At 35.2% G+C, this 23,808-nt stretch overlaps 3 protein-coding genes across 8 annotated transcripts in view; all 3 read left to right on the top strand.

Annotated features, from left to right (window-relative positions):
- The window catches only part of Prp16 (ATP-dependent RNA helicase l(1)G0007), a 101,348-nt gene extending 92,961 nt beyond the window's left edge, over positions 1-8,387 (top strand). For all 6 annotated transcript variants that reach the window (XM_077441386.1, XM_077441392.1, XM_077441389.1 and 3 more), the window contains 9 exons: positions 735-818; positions 4,476-4,626; positions 4,703-4,800; positions 4,875-5,102; positions 5,191-5,362; positions 6,946-7,087; positions 7,170-7,330; positions 7,415-7,655; positions 7,767-8,387. In XM_077441386.1, the coding sequence (XP_077297512.1) occupies positions 735-818; positions 4,476-4,626; positions 4,703-4,800; positions 4,875-5,102; positions 5,191-5,362; positions 6,946-7,087; positions 7,170-7,330; positions 7,415-7,655; positions 7,767-7,953 (1,464 nt within the window). In that variant the 3' untranslated portion in view covers positions 7,954-8,387. The remainder of the gene's footprint in view (positions 1-734; positions 819-4,475; positions 4,627-4,702; positions 4,801-4,874; positions 5,103-5,190; positions 5,363-6,945; positions 7,088-7,169; positions 7,331-7,414; positions 7,656-7,766) is intronic.
- Positions 8,388-11,590: 3,203 nt separating this feature from the next.
- Positions 11,591-17,243, top strand: Rab10 (RAS oncogene family member Rab10). Its single transcript, XM_077441399.1, has 4 exons — positions 11,591-11,909; positions 14,553-14,752; positions 16,747-16,836; positions 16,910-17,243. Exons 1-4 carry the CDS (start codon positions 11,783-11,785, stop codon positions 17,105-17,107), a joined length of 615 nt encoding a protein of 204 aa, XP_077297525.1. The 5' UTR covers positions 11,591-11,782; the 3' UTR covers positions 17,108-17,243.
- A 1,767-nt stretch (positions 17,244-19,010) lies between these two features.
- On the top strand, positions 19,011-23,692 carry LOC143919180 (uncharacterized). The gene is made up of 2 exons (XM_077441395.1): positions 19,011-19,191; positions 22,056-23,692. Exons 1-2 carry the CDS (start codon positions 19,125-19,127, stop codon positions 23,222-23,224), a joined length of 1,236 nt encoding a protein of 411 aa, XP_077297521.1. The 5' UTR covers positions 19,011-19,124; the 3' UTR covers positions 23,225-23,692.
- Positions 23,693-23,808: the final 116 nt, after the last annotated feature.

Here is a 23,808-nt window from a genome sequence, read left to right as displayed (position 1 = left end):
TGTGTTTACAATTTGTAAAAATTATGTTTAAATCTAAAATACATAGATATCTCAATGGATTAATTCTTTAATTAATTAATTGGTATTTCGTGTTCTTCAGCTTCTGGAGATACAGTGATTTATGTAATAATAAAATGCTGCATTGTTTGTAATTAATTGTCTAGGAAAGGCGCATTGGGGTCTTCCTGTCAAGCCTTCCTGGTATATATCTATGTAAAATAAAAATAATATCAAAGTATTTATAGTTTTTAATCGTCAAAAAGAAACGTTCGGTTATCGTCGCATTATGATTTTAAAAATAATTTGTTGTTTAAAAATGGCCCGGCAACTAAAAATAATGCCCCTCTCTAAAAATAGCTCATACGACTGATTCGGTTTTCGCCAAAAATAAATACCGACCCTAAAAACTTAATCTTAAATATAAAGGGCCAACCCTAACTTAACCTAACCTAACCTAACCCTTAAATAAATAAGTGTTGGCTGCTAAGATATTAAGATTACCCAATGAAAATGTAACCGGTTATGATTTCACTGAAACGTCAAATTTTATTTTTGTTACTGGCAACCCATTTGACGTTTTATTTTCCGGGTGAATGCCGATTCTGTCGTGTAAGCTTTTTTATATACATATGTTAATTTGACATTAAATGTCGTTTTGACATTTGTCGTGTAATTTATTTTACAGCCGTGCCAAAAATATTATCTCTTTAAAAATAATCTTATATCCATTTCAGACGCTTCAAATACATCTCCAACCCAGCGAAGGAGACATCCTGATCTTCATGCCCGGTCAAGAAGACATCGAAGTCACTTGCGACGTAAGATTACATTAAACAAGTAGCTCTCAACTATTATTTGAATCGTTTACCCCATTCCTGAAAAGTGTACCGCTCATATTATATTTTTTTGTGATTTAATACCTCACAACTACTGTTAATGTCCAAGTGTACATTTCGTTCATTCATGAATACACTAGTTGGTTCATGCCAATCTGACCATTTATGGTGTACACAAAAGAACAATTGACAACCGACCTAGTTTGTTCATACACAAACTATTAGGCATAAGTTTAAGTATTCTCAATTGTTTGTGCCATCCTCTATAAGTATGATCTAGTTGTCAAGAGACGTAGGCGAGTAAAATGAGACTCCTTGGGCATTGGCGGCGGAGCGCTACTACGAACTAAATTGTTCAATGCGTTACATGTACAAGATGACAACTCAACCATTCTTCAACTCATGCATGCCAACCCAATCATTCATACATGCCTTCTAGGCTACAAAACTAAATTTCACGTGTATGTATGCTTTTATTCGTTCAAGAACACACTAGTTGGTTCATACACGAACCAATCTGACCAGTTATAGTGTACACAAAAAAACAAATTGACAAATGAACTATGTTGTTCATGCACAAACTATTAGGCAACAAGGTTAAGTATTCTCAACCGTTTGTCCCATCCTCTATGTGTATGATCTGGTCAAAAGACGTAGGCGAGTAAAATGAGACTCATTGAGCGGTTTAAAACATTGTTTATTCGGCGGAGCGCCACTACGAACTAAATCGTTCAATGCGTTACATGTACAAGATGACAACTCAACCATTCTTCAACTCATGCATGCCAACCCAATCATTCATAGATGCATTCTTCTAGGCCAGAAAAAATCACGTTTATGTTTGCTTTTAGGTTGCAATATTTTTTAAATTAGTAGAAACGGGAATTATAACAATATTGTAATGTGGTTTACATAAGATTTCCCATTTTAATACTTGGCGTTTTGACTTTTCAAATGTTTTTTTTTTTTCATAGAAAATTAACACTCGCTTTTACAAATCGCTCCAAGGTGACGAGTGCACTTAAACAAATACAATGCAATCAATCAATATACATATACATTTTATACAATGCGAATTCATACAAACATCCACAGTGACATCCATGGAAAAAAATTGCAGCATTTTATAATCAAATTTGCAAACCTCGAGACGCTGAATAATTTGAGTTTTGCAATAAATATTGGAAAGTAAATGCCAATTTAAATTAACCGTTTCAATGAAAATCAGAAAAATTGTCAAACTCTGATAAGAAACGATCGACCTGGAGTCACAAACCAAGATCTGAACAGCAGGACGACTCTAGTTGGACTCGAACCCGTGACCACTCTGCTCGAAAGCATTATATGCTAACCACTAGTCCACACCGCTGGTTTTGACAGCTAAAAGTTTCATGGGACATCTAGTGAGTCTATTTGAAGATATGTTCTTGAACGAACTGAAGTGAACACTTGGACTGTAACATGTGTGTATGAATGTACATATTACACGTAGTAGACAAACCTTCAGTGGATTTTTGTAAATTTTGTAAACAAGAAAAGCTCATAGAAAGTAATCATATGTATTGTTGCGTAGAGGTGGGTGGAGGATCCAAGTAAAAAGCCAAAGTCGTTTCACAGCATTTATTGGTGATTAAGGAGATACACGCACTGGCAGTGCTCCGTCCAGAATGTCCTGATATGGTCTAAGTACCTCCTTATAAAGGAACAGGTCGCTCAGGGCATCTTCGACGTCCGGTTACTTCCCTATTATTTAGGCATGTACCCGGATATGTATTCCCACGCTATCGGTCACTTCTGAGAACTCCACGGGAATGCGACCGAGTGCCGCTACTACGCCAATTCGGTGGCCATTGTTTAGCCTATTTGCACTTACTCTGCAGATAATCCTCGAAACCAATTATAACGGTCGCACAGTGTCAGGGATGCGCCTCAGTCTAATCCGATTGCACTTAACCGGCGGCTCTTTTTAGTATACGCTATAGTATATTCATACTGCCCAACCAATAGCATAGTTTGTAAAAATGCTGTTAATTTACATTTTAAATAATTCTTCGGGGATTTCATCTCCTCTCATTTTCTTAACTTTGTTTCCATTTAGTATCGTATTCGACATAAAAGAATAGATATAGGAAACCGTCGCATGCAACGTTTGATCTGACTTTGAACTATTAAATGCATCGCATGTTTACAAATTCGGAACGAAATGAAACATTAAAATTTGTCACCGATTCGAAAATCAATACTCCGGTACCAGTGTTGATACTAAAAATCCGATATATACCACGACGTACCATGTCACCGTTTCTGGTTAACACGCGCCGGCCGGTCCATTCGAAAATTCGTGAAGAACTCCGCTAACGAGAACCAGTCGGAACTACTTTGAATCTATCATCCAAAATTCACACCGTCGATGTTTACTGTTTACATTTTTACTTTGTCTACATACAAAGTATCAACCGTGAGATAATTCAACCTCGAGACTTTGACCGATTTGTACTCTGTGTCGATTCCTTAATAAGTGGTTAACATATAATACTTTGAACAAAGTGTCACGAGTTCAAATCCCACTGGTTCCTGCTGTCCAGACCTTGGTTTGTGACTTCCAATCGATCGTTTCCTATCAGAGTTTGACAATTTATCTGATTTTCATTGAAACGGTTCCAACAAATTGACAACCTTAACCATTTTCTCGCAAATATCGAGTTTTCAGCCATTCCGGATTTCGCTTAATGGTATAAAATGCTGCAAATTTACAAATTCGACCATTAATGTCTCTGTGGATGTTTATTGATATGTATTTACTTTGTATAATTTTTATTTTATTTTTATTTAATTTATAACAGGAAGGCCTAACAGGTAAACCCAATGCACCTTCCTGGCCAAAGACAATTATATAAACATATATGTACACCAAATACTCATACATACATACATACACACATACATATATATATACATATACACGTGTACATACATACACATACAAATAAATACATCCATATACATACACACATTATACATGCATATACACATAAACACAAATACACATAAATAAAGATAAATTACTCATATATGTAATAAAAAATATCATATACAAAAATAAAAAATATCATACATATATAAATAAAGATAAAACCAACATACATACACAATATGCTAAATAATAATATTACAAAATGAAAACAACATATGTAAATATGTAGCTAGAAGCCATTTAAAATATGCTGCCTGACAGAACTGTATGATGCAGTAAAAACATCAAGGCTCCCAGAAAGCAGGTTAAGTAATCGAATGGCTCTTGAAAGGGGTGAGTCATCAAGCACATTAGTTCTGGCCCGAATAGACAGAAATAGAGTTCTGGAGCGAGATTCTCTCAGTTTCTCAGGTGCCCAAAGTTTAAGGTTACACAGAACTTCAGGAAGATGACATTCACCCCTTAGAATTTTTAGAAAAAGCTTACCAAGTTGATTGTTTCTACGTGAAGCTAAGGAGTCAAAGCCAAAGGTGCCCATGACAAACTTACTTATAATAATACTTGTATCAATTGTACAATGTTTCTAGCCAGGGAGGCGCATTGGGGTTACTTGTTAGGCCTTCCTTGTATAAATAAAAAAATAAATGTATTGATTATATTTCTAGGTTCTGGCTGAAAGATTGGCTGAAATCGACAACGCACCCCCTCTATCGATTTTGCCTATTTATTCACAACTGCCGTCCGATCTCCAGGCGAAGATCTTTCAAAAATCTCAAGACGGCATCAGGAAATGTGTCGTCGCTACGAATATTGCTGGTTTTTATCTCAATTGCATTATGAATTTTGTATTTAAATGAAGTATTCAATGCTGAAAAGTACCATTCATTTACAGAAACATCTTTAACCGTCGACGGTATCATATTCGTAATCGATTCCGGATATTGTAAGTTGAAGGTTTACAATCCGAGAATCGGCATGGACGCTTTGCAGGTAATTTTGCATTGATTTTCCGTTTGTTTTGCACTCTTGATTGTTCTCATATCGATTTTAACGTTGCATTTCAGATCTATCCGATCAGTCAAGCCAACGCTAATCAAAGATCGGGACGTGCCGGACGTACGGGACCCGGTCAGGCTTTCAGGCTCTACACCGAAAGGCAGTACAAAGACGAGCTTCTAGTTACTACAGTACCTGAAATCCAACGTACAAATCTAGCCAATACTGTACTGCTTTTGAAAAGTCTCGGAGTTAAAGATTTGCTGCAGTTTCATTTCATGGATCCACCTCCTCAAGTAACATCTTCGATAAAACCTATAATACATACATACATACAATACGTACAATATTTGACTACTGATGACTTTTCTATTATGTTTAAAGGATACGATATTGAACTCCATGTATCAGCTTTGGATCTTGGGTGCTTTGGATCATACGGGAGCTCTGACACCTCTCGGTCGTCAAATGGCCGAATTTCCTCTCGATCCTCCTCAGTGTCATATGTTGATCGTTTCGGCGAATATGGGCTGTAGCTCTGATGTTTTGATCATAGGTATTATTTTACATTCAATTCGCTTTATTAATGACATCTATGTTAGATCCGTAACATTAATCGTGTAATGTACATAAATTCATGTAAAAAAATTGATTGAAACAATTTTACCGACCATAAATATTGGGCGTTGCCTTTTTTCGAGACAAATCAGACCATCAATCAATATAATAAATTGATTCATCATTAAAAATTTTTCAATCTAACCTACTCTTTGCCGATTTGATTCCGTACCTGTTACAAAAAGCAAGCTTGCCGGTCACTATTTTATCAAAATAAATTATTTTTCAAAATATGCAACAGTCCATATATACAGCGTTTAAATTAATACTGGGATAATGTACAGGTAATTTATAAGTACGGGAGATGATATACAAAAAGCAGCAGCGTGGACTAATGGTTAACATATTTGTCTATTTTGATTTAAGACTGTTGGTTTTCCTTTTAAAGTAAAATAAAATATATGCTTTCGAACATAGTGGTCATGGGTTCAAATCCCAGTGGTTGCTGCTGGCTAGACCTTGGTTTGTGACTCAAAGTTGATCGTTTGCTTTCAGAGTTTGCCAATTTATCTGATTTTCATTGAAACAGTTCCAACAAATTGGCAACCTTTACCCATTTCTTGCAATTTTCGAGTTTTCAGCTTCTCGAATTTCGCTGATTCTTATAAAAAATGCTGCAAATTTGTCGTAAATTTTAGAGTTTTTCAGCATCCCGAAATTTGACATTTGCCCCGAAAATGTAAGATTATCAAAAATCATCCATAGATGTCTCTATGATGCTTTGTTAAAATTATTCTCAAATGCTTGTAATTGGCCAAAAAGGCACATTGGGGTTTACCTGTTAGGCCTTCCTGATATATACGTTGTATATGTAAGTTAAAAAAAAGGCTATGAGTACAATTAAAATTAGGAAATGATCTAATTTACTAAAATAAGTGTTCAGAGAGTGGTATCTTGGGAATTCACAATTTTATACATGTATATGTACATACATATATATGTATAAATATTTATATATACAACAACTGCTACCTTGCTATCCTCAGGCTACCAAGGGGTTGCAGCTCGTCGCAGATGTTTGTGGAAGGTCACGTACCTCACTTTGAGGGCATTCTCAGGATGAGATCAGCCTCCCTACGCTATCGTGTTTCTGTATCGTCAAATTATACTATCGCTACCGCGACCACTCATTTCTGTTCGTCACTGTAGATATATTCCATGGATGGAACTGTTTCATCGACTACCATGATTTATTTATCAGTTGATTAATTATTTATTTATTATTATTATATTTTTTTTATCATTTGTATCATCTATATATTGTTTATATGGACGATAGGGATTGCACTATTCTCCCTATCGTCTGGAATAAAAATTATTATTAATATAAAGTCTAATTTGAAAAATCTAAAGACTTACGTTATATAGGGGGGGGGGGGCTCCAAAAGTACATACCGATATTCAGAATGCTTATAAATGTGTTATTATTCTAAAAAAAAAATATTTTTGAAAGAAATTTTCAAAAAATCTAGCAAAAAAACTTTTTAAATAATTAACTCATATCATTTTTTTATATTTTAGTATCAATGCTATCGGTGCCATCTATTTTCTATCGACCCAAGGGTCGAGAGGAGGAGGCTGACGGTGTACGTGAGAAGTTTCAAGTGCCGGAATCGGATCACTTGACCCTATTGCACGTATACAATCAATGGAAGTCAAACAAGTACATACCTATTTCAATATTAAATATTAATATTAAAATTAACTATGTAAGCATGATTCATAAAAAGCATTATATTTTTCAGTTATTCGTCTCATTGGTGCACCGATCATTTTGTTCACGCTAAAGCCATGCGCAAAGTGAGAGAAGTTAGGCAACAACTTAGAGACATATTACAACAGCATAAAATGCCGTTGGTTTCGTGCGGCACAGATTGGGACATTATACGGAAATGTATTTGTTCAGGTGCTCGATCGTATTATCTTTTATTACCGTGGTACAATAGTGTTGGCAAATTCGGTATTCATGTAATCAATTACTCATCCACAGCATATTTCCATCAAGCCGCTCGTCTTAAGGGTATTGGCGAGTACGTCAATTGTAGAACTGGAATGCCGTGCCATTTGCATCCGACGTCAGCTCTGTTGGGACTCGGCACGAGTCCTGATTATGTGGTGTATCACGAATTGGTGATGACGGCTAAAGAGTACATGCAGTGCGTCACTGCTGTCGACGGTCATTGGCTTGCAGAATTGGGTCCAATGTTCTTCTCCGTTAAGGAAACTGGAAGGTATTTACTGTCAACTATTAGATTTCGACCGTCTTTACTGAACGATGCTCAATCTTCAAGGTATTTTTGTTTTAAATATGAAACTAATACGTATTTACTTCACGTTGATAGATCTGGTAGAGACAAAAGGAAACAGGCTGCCGTTCATTTACAAGAAATGGAAACTCAAATGCAAGAAGCCGAAATGCAGATGGCTGAAGAGAAGAGGATCAAAGATCAGGCTTTGCCTATAAAGCAAGAAGTGGCCACGCCAGGCTTGATCACGCCGAGAAGGACTCCTCAAAGACTCGGACTTTAACTTTTCAATTGTTACATACACATATGTATACGTAGTTCAGAATTTGAATACTTCTTCATTAGCGGAGAATTGTTAATAGCATGTCTAATCTACCGAACAAGAAACAAGCAATAGATTCATATATTTTTTTATCATATGTGTGTTATATTTTTTTTTACGCTTTACAGCATATCGAACCTGTCTAACAAGACGACTTATGTATATCGTCCTTGTACGACCTTCATGTGAGGATTTTGCCCTCACACATATTTACATTTCGTTTTTCAAAACTCTCCTCAATCATTTTTTACAAAGATGAATACCCAACTCAAAGTTGTCATCAAAAAACAAAAGTGAATTGTGCATTGAATTATAAATTTATTTATTTATTTTCATATTTACAAATGTATCTTATTAAATACTACCAGAAGAATAAACAACATTACTTGTCTTTATTGGGTTTTTTTTGCTGCAATTGAGCATGTATCGATTTGTTTTGTTATTGCAATGTGTATTCAATTACTTATACAACCTTGAATGACATCATATCAAGTGATCGTTACATCACCCAAAAATTCAATTTGATTTTATCTAAATGTGTACGAAACTATTATTTGGTTTCTGCTCAAATTTTAATGTGAAAACATTTGCTAACTATCATTTATCTAAATCAAAATTTCATACAATTTCAGTAAATGTGTATCTTAGGTTTACCAACCTAACTTGGCGCCACTATTCATTAAATCGTGTAAATGATGTTAAGGGAAAATTTTTTTCAGTGTTTGCTGCTTTTCCAATTAAGGTCTGACCGCACTATACGGCCGTCTACTGCTGCAGCACGACACAACACGGCAAAGTTGATACAAAAGGCAACTCTGTCGCGTGACGCGTAGTGCGTTATATCTCATACAATTTCATACAAACAATATTTGGCCGTTCGTTTCGCAGACGCATAGTGCGGTCAGACCTTTATGGTGAATGTTTATGAATTTAAATAATCAAAAATTACATTGTTTATCATTTAAGATAAAAGAAACACTACAGTTGGCCATATAGATTTTTATATACATAGATTATAAACAATAACAATGTGAAATTGTCGAGTATCGAGATAATACTGTAGAGGCCTTACGACATGGTCGAGTTTGGGTCACCATCCTGTGAGTTGGGACCGATTCGCACCAATGTTGGTGGCGACTACTTTACTTCCTTCTCGCCCGTCAATCCCCGCCCCCCATAGTATTTTTGTTTTCCACTGACTGTCTTGCAAGAATTTATTTTTCCGGTCTGACCGCACTATGCGACAACCGAACGATCCGACACTTCACAACAGTACGCGACCAAATATTGTTTGTATGAAATTGTATGAGACATGACGCACTGCGCGACAGTCGCATGGCGTAGAACGACACCGTGCGTCAAAGTTGACTTTTTGACCAACTTTGACGCAAGGTGTCGTTTGCGACGTGACGCAAGTGTCGTTGAGTGGGGGTTGCCTTGCGACAATTATTCTCCATCTTCATATCGTGAGTTTGAAATAGCATGTAGCCATAATCTTTTGGTTTTTCTCGATTGTTCTTCTTCCTCGCATATCAAAGATACTATAATAGCGTCCGTTTCGTCCATCTTAAACTCGAGTGCCAGATGTGGTGTCATGACAAATCGCTTACGGACATAATGCGCACGACATACCGCCTACGTGACAAATCGCTCACGGACATTGCTCTCACAGTCTGACGCGAAAAAACAGTCACAGTCTCACGCGACAAAACGCTCACGGAATTATTCGTACGTACAATAACGTTATTTACACAAGGAACTCCAAACGTCAATTAAACGTATCCTGACGAATCAACACACTATCCTATCACAGATAAATGAATTAAATACATACAAAACAGTTTAATTTCAATTTATTCACAAAGTACAGAGTTTATTATAAGAATTTTTTAATTTTTCGTATCAATTACGATATTCGTTCCGTTACAATTATTTTTTTACAAGCCTATTCTATATTTTTAATTGGTGTTAATTACGATTTTTTTATATGTAAAATAATCAACGGGACTATAGCTATACACCAATTAAAATCTTGTCTCATCATTGTGTGTCAGCCGCAGAGCCGCCAAGAAAAAACCTGGACCTCGGTGTAATCTAACTAATCTAGTATCTTAACTGGACCCTCTTCGTTCTTTTTTTTAATTTTAAAACAATTTGCCTGAAGCTTTTTACCCTCGATGATTGCATCCATGTTAACCTCCGAAAGGTATCGAGTTCAAGGCCTGGTTTGACCTCGATTGAAAAGAATTTATTCCGAGTATTTCTGCGGTGCCACGGGTCAGACTTGGGTATTTGTGACTCCAAGTCGAATGTTTTTTATCAAATTTTGTCAATTTATCAGATTTCATTATTGAAACGGTTCCTCCTCAAATTATCAAATCAACCTATTTACAGGTCTTTCATTTGACGAAGTCTCATTATGCAAAAAAAACACTGCTACCAAAACGGTTCGGGGATTATTGCTCACAAAGCGCTCGTCCAAAAGTCACTAAAATCTCTATAACGGAATATTTGGCAGCCGAAATATTCCATATTCGCGATTTTCATAGCAAAAATTGTCTTTTGGGCGATCGCAATGTGCGTAATAATCCTACCTAACCTACCAATACATACAGTCCCACGACAAGAAATTAATGCCACTTAGCAAATTGCACATTTACTTAGGATTTTATCAGAATAGGTTGACGAATTAAAAACAGATGTGTAATTTTGATGTTACTGACTATATTTACAATTAAATATGTACAAAAGTAATAAATAAATTAGTGTTTAATAATAATACCATAATTACTAACGCAAAGGCTTAATCTATTAGAAATATTCTCCATACAAGACATAATTGTTTTTTTAATATCAAGATCACACTGACAGGATATTTTCTTTGAGGATGGACTTACTGGTACACTGGAGCTTATTTAATTTGAATTTCAGCACATACCAGACATTTGTTATGGGATTCAAATCGAGAAACTTGCTAGGTCATCGAGCAAGAGGTAATAATTATGATTTGACATAACTTTTTTTGCTGTGCAGCACAGTGTAGTGTCTTATATTAATTGCTAGTTGTCACTGCTGTCAATTAATCTTGGATCGAGGGTAAGAAAGTATTCCATAATACCTTTATGGTTGCATCGTATTCCATAATACCTTTATGTATGCAAGGGTACCTGGACTATCGACGCTATAAAGTCCCAAATTCCCCGGTCCCTATAGCTTTCACCCAATTCATCTCCGATTCAATTTCAATTCATCTTACGCTTAACGACCGAGCTATGCTGGTGGCTTTCGAAATTATATATAAGATGACTCGGGCCCTGGTTATTAGCATCGGCTGGTACCCCCGTCTCATCAGACCTGGGCGGCCGAATGTTTCGAATCGACAGCACGCAATATTACTTCCCCTTTCTGAATTCATCACACGTCGATTCGTTTCAAACGATACAATCTGTCTTGAAGCGATGAAGTTTGAATGATTTAAGCATAGGAAAAATAGTCTCGCAATATATCGATAGTAATTTAGTTGGTAAAGCACAATGTGAAAATCGAGAATGGTCGATCTGAATCATGGTCGTGAGTTGAAGTGCTCGGGTTTGGTATCGGGCGGCGCCAGTTGTCATCGCGATCTGCGGGGTCGGAGACGGAGCGGAGCGCAGCGAAAAGGAGCGGCGGCAGCGGATCGAGGAGAAGGGAGACGGAGAAGGAGAAGGAGAAGGAGAAGAAGGAGAAGGAAGCGGCGAAGGTCCGAAGGTCGCAGACGAGCGAGCGATCGAAACGGTCGAAGCGGTCGAAGATGGCCAAGAAGACGTACGACCTGCTGTTCAAGTTGCTGCTCATCGGAGACTCCGGCGTCGGCAAGACTTGCATCCTCTTCAGATTCTCAGACGACGCCTTCACCACCACCTTCATCTCTACCATAGGTACTGCCGTTCTCTACTCTACCCCAATTGACACTCGCATCCTGATCCGATCCGATCCTTTGTCCTTCCCAGGTTGTTCCACCTGCTTCCGGTCGACCGACCAACCGACCGACCGACACGACACGCCTGCCAACCGCTTCCTCTGCGAACTGTTCGATTGTTTTCAATGTCGAAAGTGCGCCTCGCCCGATGTCCGATGTCCGACACCCGACGCCCGATTGCACAATTAACCCCTAATTGATTCGCTCATTGATGGTTGACGGTCGACATCCCGCAAATGAATTGCGTGTTATCTGAAATAAAACGAAAAACGACACGCTTCGCCCAGCATTTCATTTTAATAATTCAATTTGTATGATGCGTGCGCAATTTGCATACGACCCGCCGAATAAATGGCGGTAATACTAATTATGATGTAAAATTAATTATTTCTTGAAATAAAAATAAACAAATGAGTGTCTAATTATTCAACACGAATTCGACAAAATTAACTCACAAATACGTACACTACTAAAAAATAAACGAATATATAATTTCGGAAGAGATTTTGTATGTATGTATGTAAGTTTTGGTGTGTAGAATCCGTGACGTTAAATTTAGTAAAAAAAACAAATGAATATTACAATAAAATAAATTAATAAAATGTTTACTATTAGATTAGCCATGTTCAAGTGGTTTATATTACAAATGGCGAGTGAAAACCACTAGTAATAAATAAAAAAAATACTTTTTTTTTTCAATTACGAACAATAAAACAATTATGTTCATAATAGAGTTCTCAATCGAATTTTCTTCTATACGAATATTAAAATATAATAAAATGTTTACTATTAGATTAGCCATGTTCAAGTGGTTTATATTACAAATAGCGAGTGAAAACCACTATTAATAAATAAAAAAATGACTTTTTTCAATTATTACGAACAATAAAACAATTATGTTCATAATAGGGTTCTCAATCGAATTTTCGAATAATCCATCGAAAATTCGTAAAATATTCATTTATTTTGAATGATATGAAGCTTGTAATATCTTAAAATGTAAAAAATTGTACACTCAAGGTAGTCATTTTTTCTTTCAATATACCAGAGCGACCGTGTCGATAATGCCATTCCAACAATCCATGCGCCTTTATTTTATTTCGAAAATTTTGTCTATATTTAATATTTGACTGAGAAACAGTTGTAAATAGTATACCTTGAAAGCATTTTATTTACCAGAGGTCACTCTTTCATATACCCACTAAATTTGACATTGATGTTCTCGAAAATACGGCAAAAAATCGTTTTACGTTTTAAACGAATAATTGAGAACCCTAGTACATATGTATATTATTGGCAAAACTAAAATTAAAAAAACAAACAAAATGGAGACATTTTTTTCTATATAATATACAATCAATCAAGCAACTGTATATAAAATAAAATACAAAATTAAGAGTGTAATTGATGCGTTTGGCTATCGGAATACTATCAGAACACGTTACTTGTTGCATCTTCAAATATCTCAATTCAAGGTTGACATCCAAACCGGAACATCTAAACTGCATATTTTTTGTAACTTTGTAACTGTATTTTTAAACAATAAGAGGCGTCATGCTGAGTAAGCAATTTATCTGAATTTGGCAATTTCGACTGTCTCGAATGACACCTTCAAGATGAGAGGCCTGAAACTAATACAATCCTGGATTACCTGGTAACCTCATTTCAATTATTGGCAAATATCTGATCTGCCTCCGACTACAATTCAATACTGCATCACTGAATTGGTGCCCTTTCCAAACTGCTATCTTGAATTCCAATTACAAAATTCTACATTCCTTCCCTTATTATTAAGTAGAAATCTAATAGAAAGAGAACAAATTAAATCGCTTACACTAAAGATCCACAGTAGAGATAATATAAAATTTTCATTGTTTCCTTATTAATATGATAAATTCTTTTGATGAAGTTTTTGCTTTGGTAATAAATTTCAATTATGTAGACTGACTCATCTAATAAACATATGTATATTTATTAATCTGTGGAAATACAATGTGTAACTCTTCGTCACCACACATTTCATCAATTTCTTGAACGGTCTGTAGGTAAACAATCATTTGCGTGAACATTTTGTTTATGAACTCTCCGTCATGTACATTATGTCGATGAGCGTTTTATCGTGACACCAAGTCATCATATAGATATTATATGTGATCTTATTTCCATTTCTTTGTTTTATAAAATTATACTAATATATGTAGTAATATGAAAACATTTCTATACATTTGAAAATGTATCTTAAAAAATCAGAATTTGATTTGAATTCAAAAATAAAATAAATAGATTTATTTATTATCAGTTAGGTTCTAGAAAAGTCCGAGCTCTACTCTAATCCAACTGAGTCATAGATAATAGCTTATTTTTCTTTCACATAGATTGTTATCGTTCATTTCAATAAATTTATGTTATGTTTGTGGAAAAATAAACCGTGTCATTTTTTTTTTTTAATTTAAATAATAATTTTTTTTCTTCATTTCTAAGAATTCTTAATTATAAACTGTTTTTGTTTCTCTATGATAGTATCATCACATTAAACTGTTATTAGCATTTTTTCTAATCAATTTGAAATGTATTATTATAATGTGTTCTATTTACTTTTCAGGCATAGATTTTAAAATAAAGACAATAGAACTTCGGGGTAAAAAAATTAAATTACAAATATGGGATACGGCGGGGCAGGAACGTTTTCACACAATCACCACATCATACTATCGAGGCGCCATGGGAATCATGCTAGTATACGACATTACCGACGAAAAGAGTTTTGAAAACATCGTGAAATGGCTTCGGAATATTGACGAGGTAAATACAAAAGCTTCACATTTAAAAAAAATTATCTCACTGGATTTCCCCGCACACTATTATGTTATTGTTATCTCGTAAGTTGTGTACACTTCCTGCATCACAAATTTATCATCTGTCCATTGCACGAATATTCCCGTTTTTATTCTGATCTATCATTTAGCTGTTGCTCGTTGAAATTCAATTAATGGTTTTAGAAAACACACTACACGTGAAGGGGAGCACTTAGCATCTTGAAATTTAACGTTTTAATTATGAAATAAACATTCAATAGCTAATTAAATACTACTGTTGTGTAAGGGTGGGTTCAGGATCCAAATGAAAAGTGCTTCACAGCTTTTATTCAACGATTCAGGAAATCCACACATAACCACCGCTCACTCCAGAATAATCTGATCTACCGTGTGCACCTCCTTATAAAAGACAAGTTGCCCATCACAGCTTCCCCAATCCATTAATGTGTCTATTGTCTAGGCACTTAAAGGTCTACCCTGGCGAGTCTTATGTTTACGCATGCACTCGCCCAGATCAGTGAGAACTCCAACTTATCCTTTGTCCGGGCACTTACTGAGTCCCGTTGGCCAAATCCGAGGTCTCTATTGTTTACCAACGAATGCACTTAGACAGTGGATACTCTCATCCATGTTCCCACCTTACACTACTATATACGACAGCACTATAACGTTGTCGTATTTTGAAGATAATATCACTCAGATTAGACTACTAGACATGCAGCAATAAATAATTTCGGGACTGTTTTGAAAAACTTGGAATAGATCAGTTTCAAGAGAATGCTACACAATTTCTTGCAAGTCATCGGAGAATTGTCTCTGCAACGTTATGTTTCATTTTAGAGATGTTATCGGGTGTCCATGCTTTTGCAGTTTTACAGCATTTCTTCATGTGGGTTTATTTGAAAGAGAAAGTTTAAATTAATCGGATAATTCAACAAATTTCAGAGTGGTGGATAAATTTTCGAAAACATGCTAAATAAATCTAAAAAAAAAAAGGCATAATGCAATACTATGCAGCGGTGTCACGACAAATCACTCACGGACCTAACACTCAACGACATATCGCTCACGCGACAAATAGGTCACGGATATTACACTCACAGACGAATCGCTCACGCGACATTACGCTCACGGACGTTATATTCAAAGATAAAACGCTTATGGAATTATTCATACGTACAAAAACGCTATTTTTTACACAAGAATTACTCCAAAACTCAATTAAACGTATTGTGACGAATTAACACACTGTGACGAATTAACACACTGTCCTATCACAGATCAATAAATAAAATATATACAAACCAGTTTAATCTCAATTTATTCACAAAGTACAGTTTATTAGGAGAAAAATCTCGTGAGCGGTTTTTCTGTGAGCGATTTGTCGCATGAGCGATATGTCGTTGAGTGTTAGGACCATGCGCGATTTGTCGCAAAACCCTATGCAGCTTAGTCAGTGGAGTCACTAGAGGTGGTGTCACCTGGTGCATGGTGATGTCACATAAAAAATATTTTTTATTAATTATTAATATATCTTAATTAATATGACTTCATACGTTGTTTCTGGATTGCATCTCCGTCTGACTGAATCAGTTAACCTTCTTACCTTTAGATACATACACTGATTTCTCAGGAATTCGAGCAAAACCAATTATGACTCATATTTTATGATGCTATGTATATATTGCTGCACCAGATGGATTTCGTGGTAGCTGTATAAATACAGAAAGCCGTATATATACAGAAATTGCAATGAGGCGTGTAGCTGTTCGAGGACCGCGATACAAAGCATATGTCGAATTAGCGTTTTTCAATTTGAACAATTGAAAAACGCTGCTAGCTTAGTGAATATTTTCTTTTATATTTGAAGTCTTCATTTTCATGTTAATAATTGTCTAATTGTTTCCTTCCTATCCTGGAAACTCATTTATAAATCAAAATATTTGGCAAGTGTGTGTATTAATTATTAATATTTTTTAGCACGCTAATGAAGACGTTGAGAGGATGATTTTGGGAAACAAAAGTGATATGGAAGAAAGAAGAGTAGTCTGTAAAGAAAAAGGAGAATCTGTAAGTTACATAGAAAGTACATGCATACATAATAAAATTTATTTTAGTATTACATTTTTAATTGTTTTTATAGATTGGCCGTGAATATGGAATACCTTTTATGGAAACGTCAGCCAAAGCGAATATAAATATCGATCGAGCTTTTTCAGAATTGGCCGAAGCAATATTGGAGAAAACGGCAGGTCGCGAAGCAGGAGATACGCAAGATAAATTATTAGTCGAACGTCGGACCGAACGTACCGGTTCCGGCGGTCGTAATTGCTGTTCTTAGGTTTTTTTTATATATATATAATAATAATTATTATTATATTATTAGGCTTTATTAATTATTATACATTCAATATTGCCCGATATTATTTGATAACATATTAAATGACCGACCAGATCCTCTATTACTCGTGTACTTGTGATAACCGTGTGCTGCTCACGCTTCCGACAGTGATAGAGCTACTACGTCCTATTTTAACGGCTGAAAAGATATTGAAAACAAATCACAGAAAAATCATTTGACTGTAAAATTGAACAAAATTTTATAAAATATTTTTTTATTGTATTTTGGAGACTGAGCGTACATTTTTTAAATTATTCTCGTAAAACAAGTAGACGTTTATCAAAAAATAACAAAAAAATTCATTTGTTTCCATTGAAAATTGTTTTGTTTTTTTTTTACTTTTAAATGTTCAGACATACAAATTTAAATAATAATAAAATAAAAATCATGCCTACTTAATATTTATTTGAATTTAATACGTAATTATTGACAAATATGATTTACATTGCAACATTAAAATTAATTATTATTTATTTGCACACTCTCGGGCTGCGTAGAAAAATACTAATTGCCAAAAAAAAAAAATCTGATTTTTTTTTTTTGTAAGCATTTCTGTGATTATTCAAAATTTGTGAAAACATTGTTTATAGCTCTTTTAATTTATTATACAATTACATGTGCACTTGAAGTTTATTTTTAAATAATTTATTTTTTTAATGAACAAACCACATACAATGTGATCCACAGCGCACTTTGATACTGTTTCTCAAAAACTTTTTTCTTTTAATTATTTAATCTTATTTAATACGTTAAATTATTTAATACTTTTGCCACTCCGGCTTCCGGACACGTGTCAAATTAACATTCAACTAATTTCAAACGCTATCGACTCGAATGAATGATGTTTACTTTCAATACTCAACATTCGCACGTGCGTGCAATTTATTTTGATACGCCTAGCAGCGACTTTTGTTACTGAACAACATTCACAACTACAATATATCAACTATTCATTTATATTTTTGTATTTTTACAATCAAACACATTGTAAATTCAACATTAATATGTATATATATGTATGTATTAATTAATTATTTTTTTTTAGTCCGAGTTTAAAGCCTCTCGTAAATATTCAAAACTACTTATTGTGTGTCTCATTTTAATACACAATGCTAAATGAAGCAATATAATAAAAGTGTACTTTATAAAAATAGCTATTTAATTAAAATATTTGTATTTTATACTATAAATTAATTATTCCAATTGCAAAAATCTCAATAAAGATTCAATTGAAACACGGAACTGTGTTTCGAAATCAATCATATCATTTTTTTCTTATATACATAAATTAAAAATGCAATATTACTGTTACAATAATGAAATACACGTAATCTGTTTTTTTCGTATATGTTCCTATATTGATATTTTATCAAAAATATCTTTCTTTATCACCAAAGGTTTTTCTTGTGTGATTTTTATATGTTGTAATTCGGTATAGCTAGACATATAATTGTACGAGGGATATTTTATAATTGTTTTTCAACATTTTTTTTTCTAACAATCAATATTTGTCATGATCGTCACCATCCATTCGATTACAATAATTATTGATATCATTTTAGAAATAGCTTTTGTTACAAATGGTTGTAGTTCATGATTGTGAAAAAATAGTAAAGAAAAAAACCATATATGCTTGTCGCTTTAATATTTTTAGATTGAAAAATTATTAAATTTAAATATATATACATATGTATTTATATGTATATGTATATATGTGAAACATTGTATAATATTATTTGCCAATAAACATCCTTTTGTATTTTAATATTGCAAAATTATATTGTTCTACCTTGGCTCACCATCTGTACCGTCCGAGCAGGTCAAATGACTGGACTTGACCTCATGAATTTTATCATTCACAGCAAACAACAGGGCAAAGGCTAATGTAACATTGTCGATAAAGGGTTGTGTATCACGCCGACTTCGATAACACTAGTCTACATTCATCATCAACACTATGAAGTTGTTTTGCGCCAATTCTATTATATTTTTCACATTAAATTTCCACCTGACTGTTTGTAAAGGTATGAAATCTTTTTCTATTAAGATTTACTAACTATAAAAATGGCATAAACTTGCCTGACCTAACCTGCTTCATTTAACACTGCATATCACATTTTTCGCATTACTTGGTAAAATTACGACTTTATGTACCTAGAAATGGTTATTAAATTAGAGTCAGATTGTGGGAAAATGTCTGGGTCGAACCATAGATATAGAATACCATAGATACGCCCTGACGCTCTAAGCCGATCACCCTGTTGGACCATGCACACAAAAAAAAGTACAGATCATGCACACTCTAAGTAGCTATGTAGTTGGCTTTCAAGTAGGAAGGTCGATTGACATTTTTCGAAAATGTCAGTGTTCAGTGAAATTGTGTTACAATTACTCAAGAAAACATAAAAAGGCGGATGGCATCACATATCATAAGTAAGAATTAATATATAATGTCTTCAATTATAGTAGTATTTTAACATATAATGAAATATCGGCGCGATTTATGTAGTCTTCTATGCATTGATGGAACAGTGGTCGACAACCTCTGCCACAGGTGTCACTAAATGCACGCGTATATCTTGTTGGCACTGATGGAAATTCAGAAATCGACATTAAGTTTAAAACTACAAACAATGAACTAAATATTAAAGTGTCAGCTTTAAAATTGATCCTTGTGGAAGTTACTAATGTTTAAATATTGTAATAGTTAATTATGGTTTTACTATCGTAACATACATTTGTAGTTTAATATAGTGTGTATAGCTTAATATGGCTTTATTAGTTTGGTTTACTGTCACGTGGAGTGTTCAATAAAATAAAACTTTAGTCCATGTACATATGTACATAAACTGGTTGCTGACCGTTGCGTTCCTTCCTTTTTTTCACCACTTCCCCGCTAGTTAAACCCCCCGCACCCCTCAGTTAGTGGCGACAAGATCTCCAACGAAATTTGTATGTAATGGCATATCTAGGTTATTCTACATCTATGGGTCGAACTCAAACTTGCGATTAGAGATTTCATTTAGTAAATCGTCAAAATTTCACCATTGGTAAATAGGAAAATTGTTTTATCGTGAATTAAATACATATACAAGCATACTATTGCAATAAAAATCGATGCAAATGGGGTATTGTGGATTAGGTAGCCTGGAATTTTTTTATTTTCAGTATTAAAAAAAGTCCAAAATGGCTTGAATTTTGAGCAGGATAAATAGGAGATATGGAAGGCAGTAAACTCATCATATTTCTCTTTTGATATAGATCTTGATTTGATGTTTTATATTGGTAACTCATTGTAATACGTAGTTGTAGTGAGGAGCCCTCTGTCAGTTGGACAGTTCTCTTGTAGCACCACTAATACATCGTGAGAGTGGCTACACTGATGCATGCCTCAGAGTGGCAACACAGACCAACCAAGTCGTAATAAATGCAATCAGACAGTTTTTTTCAATTATAATAATTAATGAAGAATGTACTTTGTGTATTTATTTGACATTATTCACCTGAGATTTATTTTTAATTATTTACGGTTCAATCTAGGTTAACATTTTTAGGAAAAGTAACCACATACAGTTACAGTCGATCCGATGTAGAGACGAGAACCAAACATGCTGTCGCATTCGTGCAATGTGTTACATTGTGAGGACATAAAATAATTACTTTATTTTATTAAATTATTTCTTAGTTAACTATGTAACAAACAATTGAATAATTTCAAATGTGTTCACCGCCTGCGTTTTTCCGAAAAAGTATCATTAATGTAATTTAATTTGATTATTAAGTACTAATTTGAAACTGAAACATTCACTTATCGAAACACATCTAGAAACGTGAACGGGAATTGCATGCGTTATTGTGGCATTGCAACACATGCCGGGTTCAGCTAGTGTATAATATATAACAATTATAAATACATTTATAATTCAGAATAACTGAATGTTAATTACGACACAACATTTACACGTAAAAAGACGATGAAATATAACATATTAAATCTTTTTCACATTTTTTACCGATGCGGTGCAAACGATCGACAAGCACCAGACAGACTGAACCACAGATTAACGACCCGTGTACCTTATGCGTGCGCACTGCTCGCACTTACACTAAGCGAAATCTACCCGAAGTCCCGACATACCAACCCTGTATACGTTCTGTGCTTCTGATACTTTAGTTCCGAATTTTGCCTTATTAACCCTTTGCCCGCGGAAATAAATATAGCAAACAAGCCCTGCACGCGGCACCTTTTTCGCAAATTTGGCAATCGAGTTTTCGACCTTAAATACAGATTTTAATATTTACTCAAGTAACCAGATATATTAATTAACACATTAAGTATTATTTTCAACAATAACATACATAATATGTCTCGTAGTTTTGGCTTAATTGTCAAATAATCATTCTTCATACAATTGAGACGTATCGTCGCCATTGTTCAACAGACGTGACGTCACATAAACGAGGTTTCAGTATGGTTCCACAAAAAACTAATTTTGACTGGTATATATTCATTTTAAGCAAATTGAATAGATGACATTCAACTCTCAGTAATATATTCAACCAATTTTGAACCTTAAAACAGTTGAAATAGGCGCATATAAGGCTCAAAATCCCGTGCAAAGTTCAGAAATTCTATGGAAAACAGCCGCGCTACAGACTTGTCGCGCAAAGCTTCCATAGAAGACGGCCGCAGGCAAACGGTTAAACTCAATTTTAATAATTGCATCTGTGCACATCGAAAGGTTACTCGTCATCTGATGTGCAATCTATCATCCGCGAAGTCGAGAATTGCGTTTAAAGCAGCCATCCAGTTAATCTGTGCTTCAGTCTGTCTGGCGCTTGTCGATCGTTTGCACCAAACCCATTTTTTACACATCGTACTTTGCAGAGCCATGTATAATAGACGTCGACTGTTACGACTGCCTGCCGGACTATTTACCAGAAGTGACTTCGCACACGGCAGCTGAAAACTTGGTGATGGCATCCCACGGCGATGAAGTCACACTTCACTGCCACAAAACTACCTTCAAAGCCTATCCGGGGAGGAGCGTACTGAAGACTGTTTGCGACGACGGCTACTTCAAAATATCCGAAGAAACCAAACACATAAGTGAATTGGGCTGCCAAGCCGACTACTACGAGGACATATCACACGAAGTCCAATTCTGCAACAACTCACTCCAAGGACGCTCGTTCCAATACCACAACGCGCTAACCTCGAACGTGGAACACCTGGCCGAGGTGTGCTACGACCCGGAAGACAAGCGAACCATCTTCCTCCACATGACTCCGCACAACCGAAACAACATCGAGAAAGACCAACATCACGACACCCACAACAAGATCAGCATGTTGGAGAACTTCAACAAAATGTACGACATCTCAGCCAAAGTCGAATCGGAGCAAGTGTACTACGACGACGTGGCGATGAACAAAAAAATGCTCACACTCTTCGGTAAGACAAATTTCAACTTCGCCGACCAAACTCTAACCGCTACAAAACTGCTGTCGCCGAGGTTCTTCTACAATCAGAAGAGACGCATCACCAACTTCTCATCGAACAAGGTGGCCATGTGGCGGAGCATCGCCGATGGAAATTACCAAAACATGGTACTCGACGTTGCAAGCGGATTCTGCCACAACAGCACGGACGTTGTGGAAATTTTCATCGGCACTCATGAAGTTCTAACTCTGCCGACCCAGCATGGACATCAGGAAATGTTCCTCAAACCTGGCAGGAGATATCCGGTTCCGAAGTTCATATACACCATCATCTACAACAAATCGCAGCACAAAGCATTGGTTCTAGTGGTTTTGAACAATCCCTTCTTGTCGATCAGCGAAGTCAGAAACACCGTATTCTGTCCGAGCGTCTGTCAACAAGTGCAATGGCTGAATAATCTGAAGAAGAACAACAACTTCGAACGGCCCAACTACGGATTGACGTTCTGCTGCGATATGCACTCTTTCGGTGCAGTAGTAAGAGACGGGCCTAATTTAATTCTGAACGTTTTCGCCGGAGACAGAGGACTACTCAAAACTTCTATCATAGCTTGATTTGCCCCACAAGTTCATATCGAATATCAGGCACAATCCTAGATTAAAAACGCTTTGAATATCTCCTTGGAAAACAATAAAAAAATGGATACCAGATTCGAATATTGTCTACATATTTTAATCCATTTATCTTTAAACACCCACCCCCGCTCTTCGGAAAAGGTGCGTAAAAGCAGCTTACAGTACATAATCATATCGGTTCGGTGATTACTGGTCACAAAGCCATCGTACTAACGAGAACTTGAGTGCCAAATATTGCGTATTCGCGATTTTAATGGCAAAAATTGTCTGTGACCACCGCAATGTGACTAATAATCCAATTACCAATCATATCATACGCATCTTTTCGGTAAAGTGGGAGTAGGCCGTCGTAAGTGGTGTGACCTGAATTAGAGTCATAACTCATATTTACAATATTTTTCATTTTATTTTATTTTTTAGATGTAAATATATTTTAATGTATAACATATTTTATTTATTTTTAATTTATACCAGGAATGCTTAATAGGTCGAGGCCAGAAACATTGTACATTTGATACAAGTATTATTAATAATATTATACGAAGTGAATACATCAATTTACA

The sequence above is a fragment of the Arctopsyche grandis genome, chromosome 11 (assembly GCF_051622035.1).
Source record: "Arctopsyche grandis isolate Sample6627 chromosome 11, ASM5162203v2, whole genome shotgun sequence".
In the NCBI taxonomy this organism is placed as follows: Eukaryota; Metazoa; Arthropoda; class Insecta; order Trichoptera; family Hydropsychidae; genus Arctopsyche; species Arctopsyche grandis.
Note: the sequence above shows the minus strand (reverse complement) of the source record. Positions and strands in the feature narration are given on the sequence as shown.

Coding starts and splice junctions, on each gene's coding strand:
- Rab10 (XM_077441399.1), top strand. CDS start 11,783: ATGGCCAAGAAGACGTACGACCTGCTGTTCAAGTTGCTGCTCATCGGA. Junction 11,910..14,552: donor CACCTTCATCTCTACCATAG/GTACTGCCGTTC, acceptor TTTACTTTTCAG/GCATAGATTTTAAAATAAAG. Junction 14,753..16,746: donor GGCTTCGGAATATTGACGAG/GTAAATACAAAA, acceptor AATATTTTTTAG/CACGCTAATGAAGACGTTGA.
- LOC143919180 (XM_077441395.1), top strand. CDS start 19,125: ATGAAGTTGTTTTGCGCCAATTCTATTATATTTTTCACATTAAATTTC. Junction 19,192..22,055: donor CCACCTGACTGTTTGTAAAG/GTATGAAATCTT, acceptor CGTACTTTGCAG/AGCCATGTATAATAGACGTC.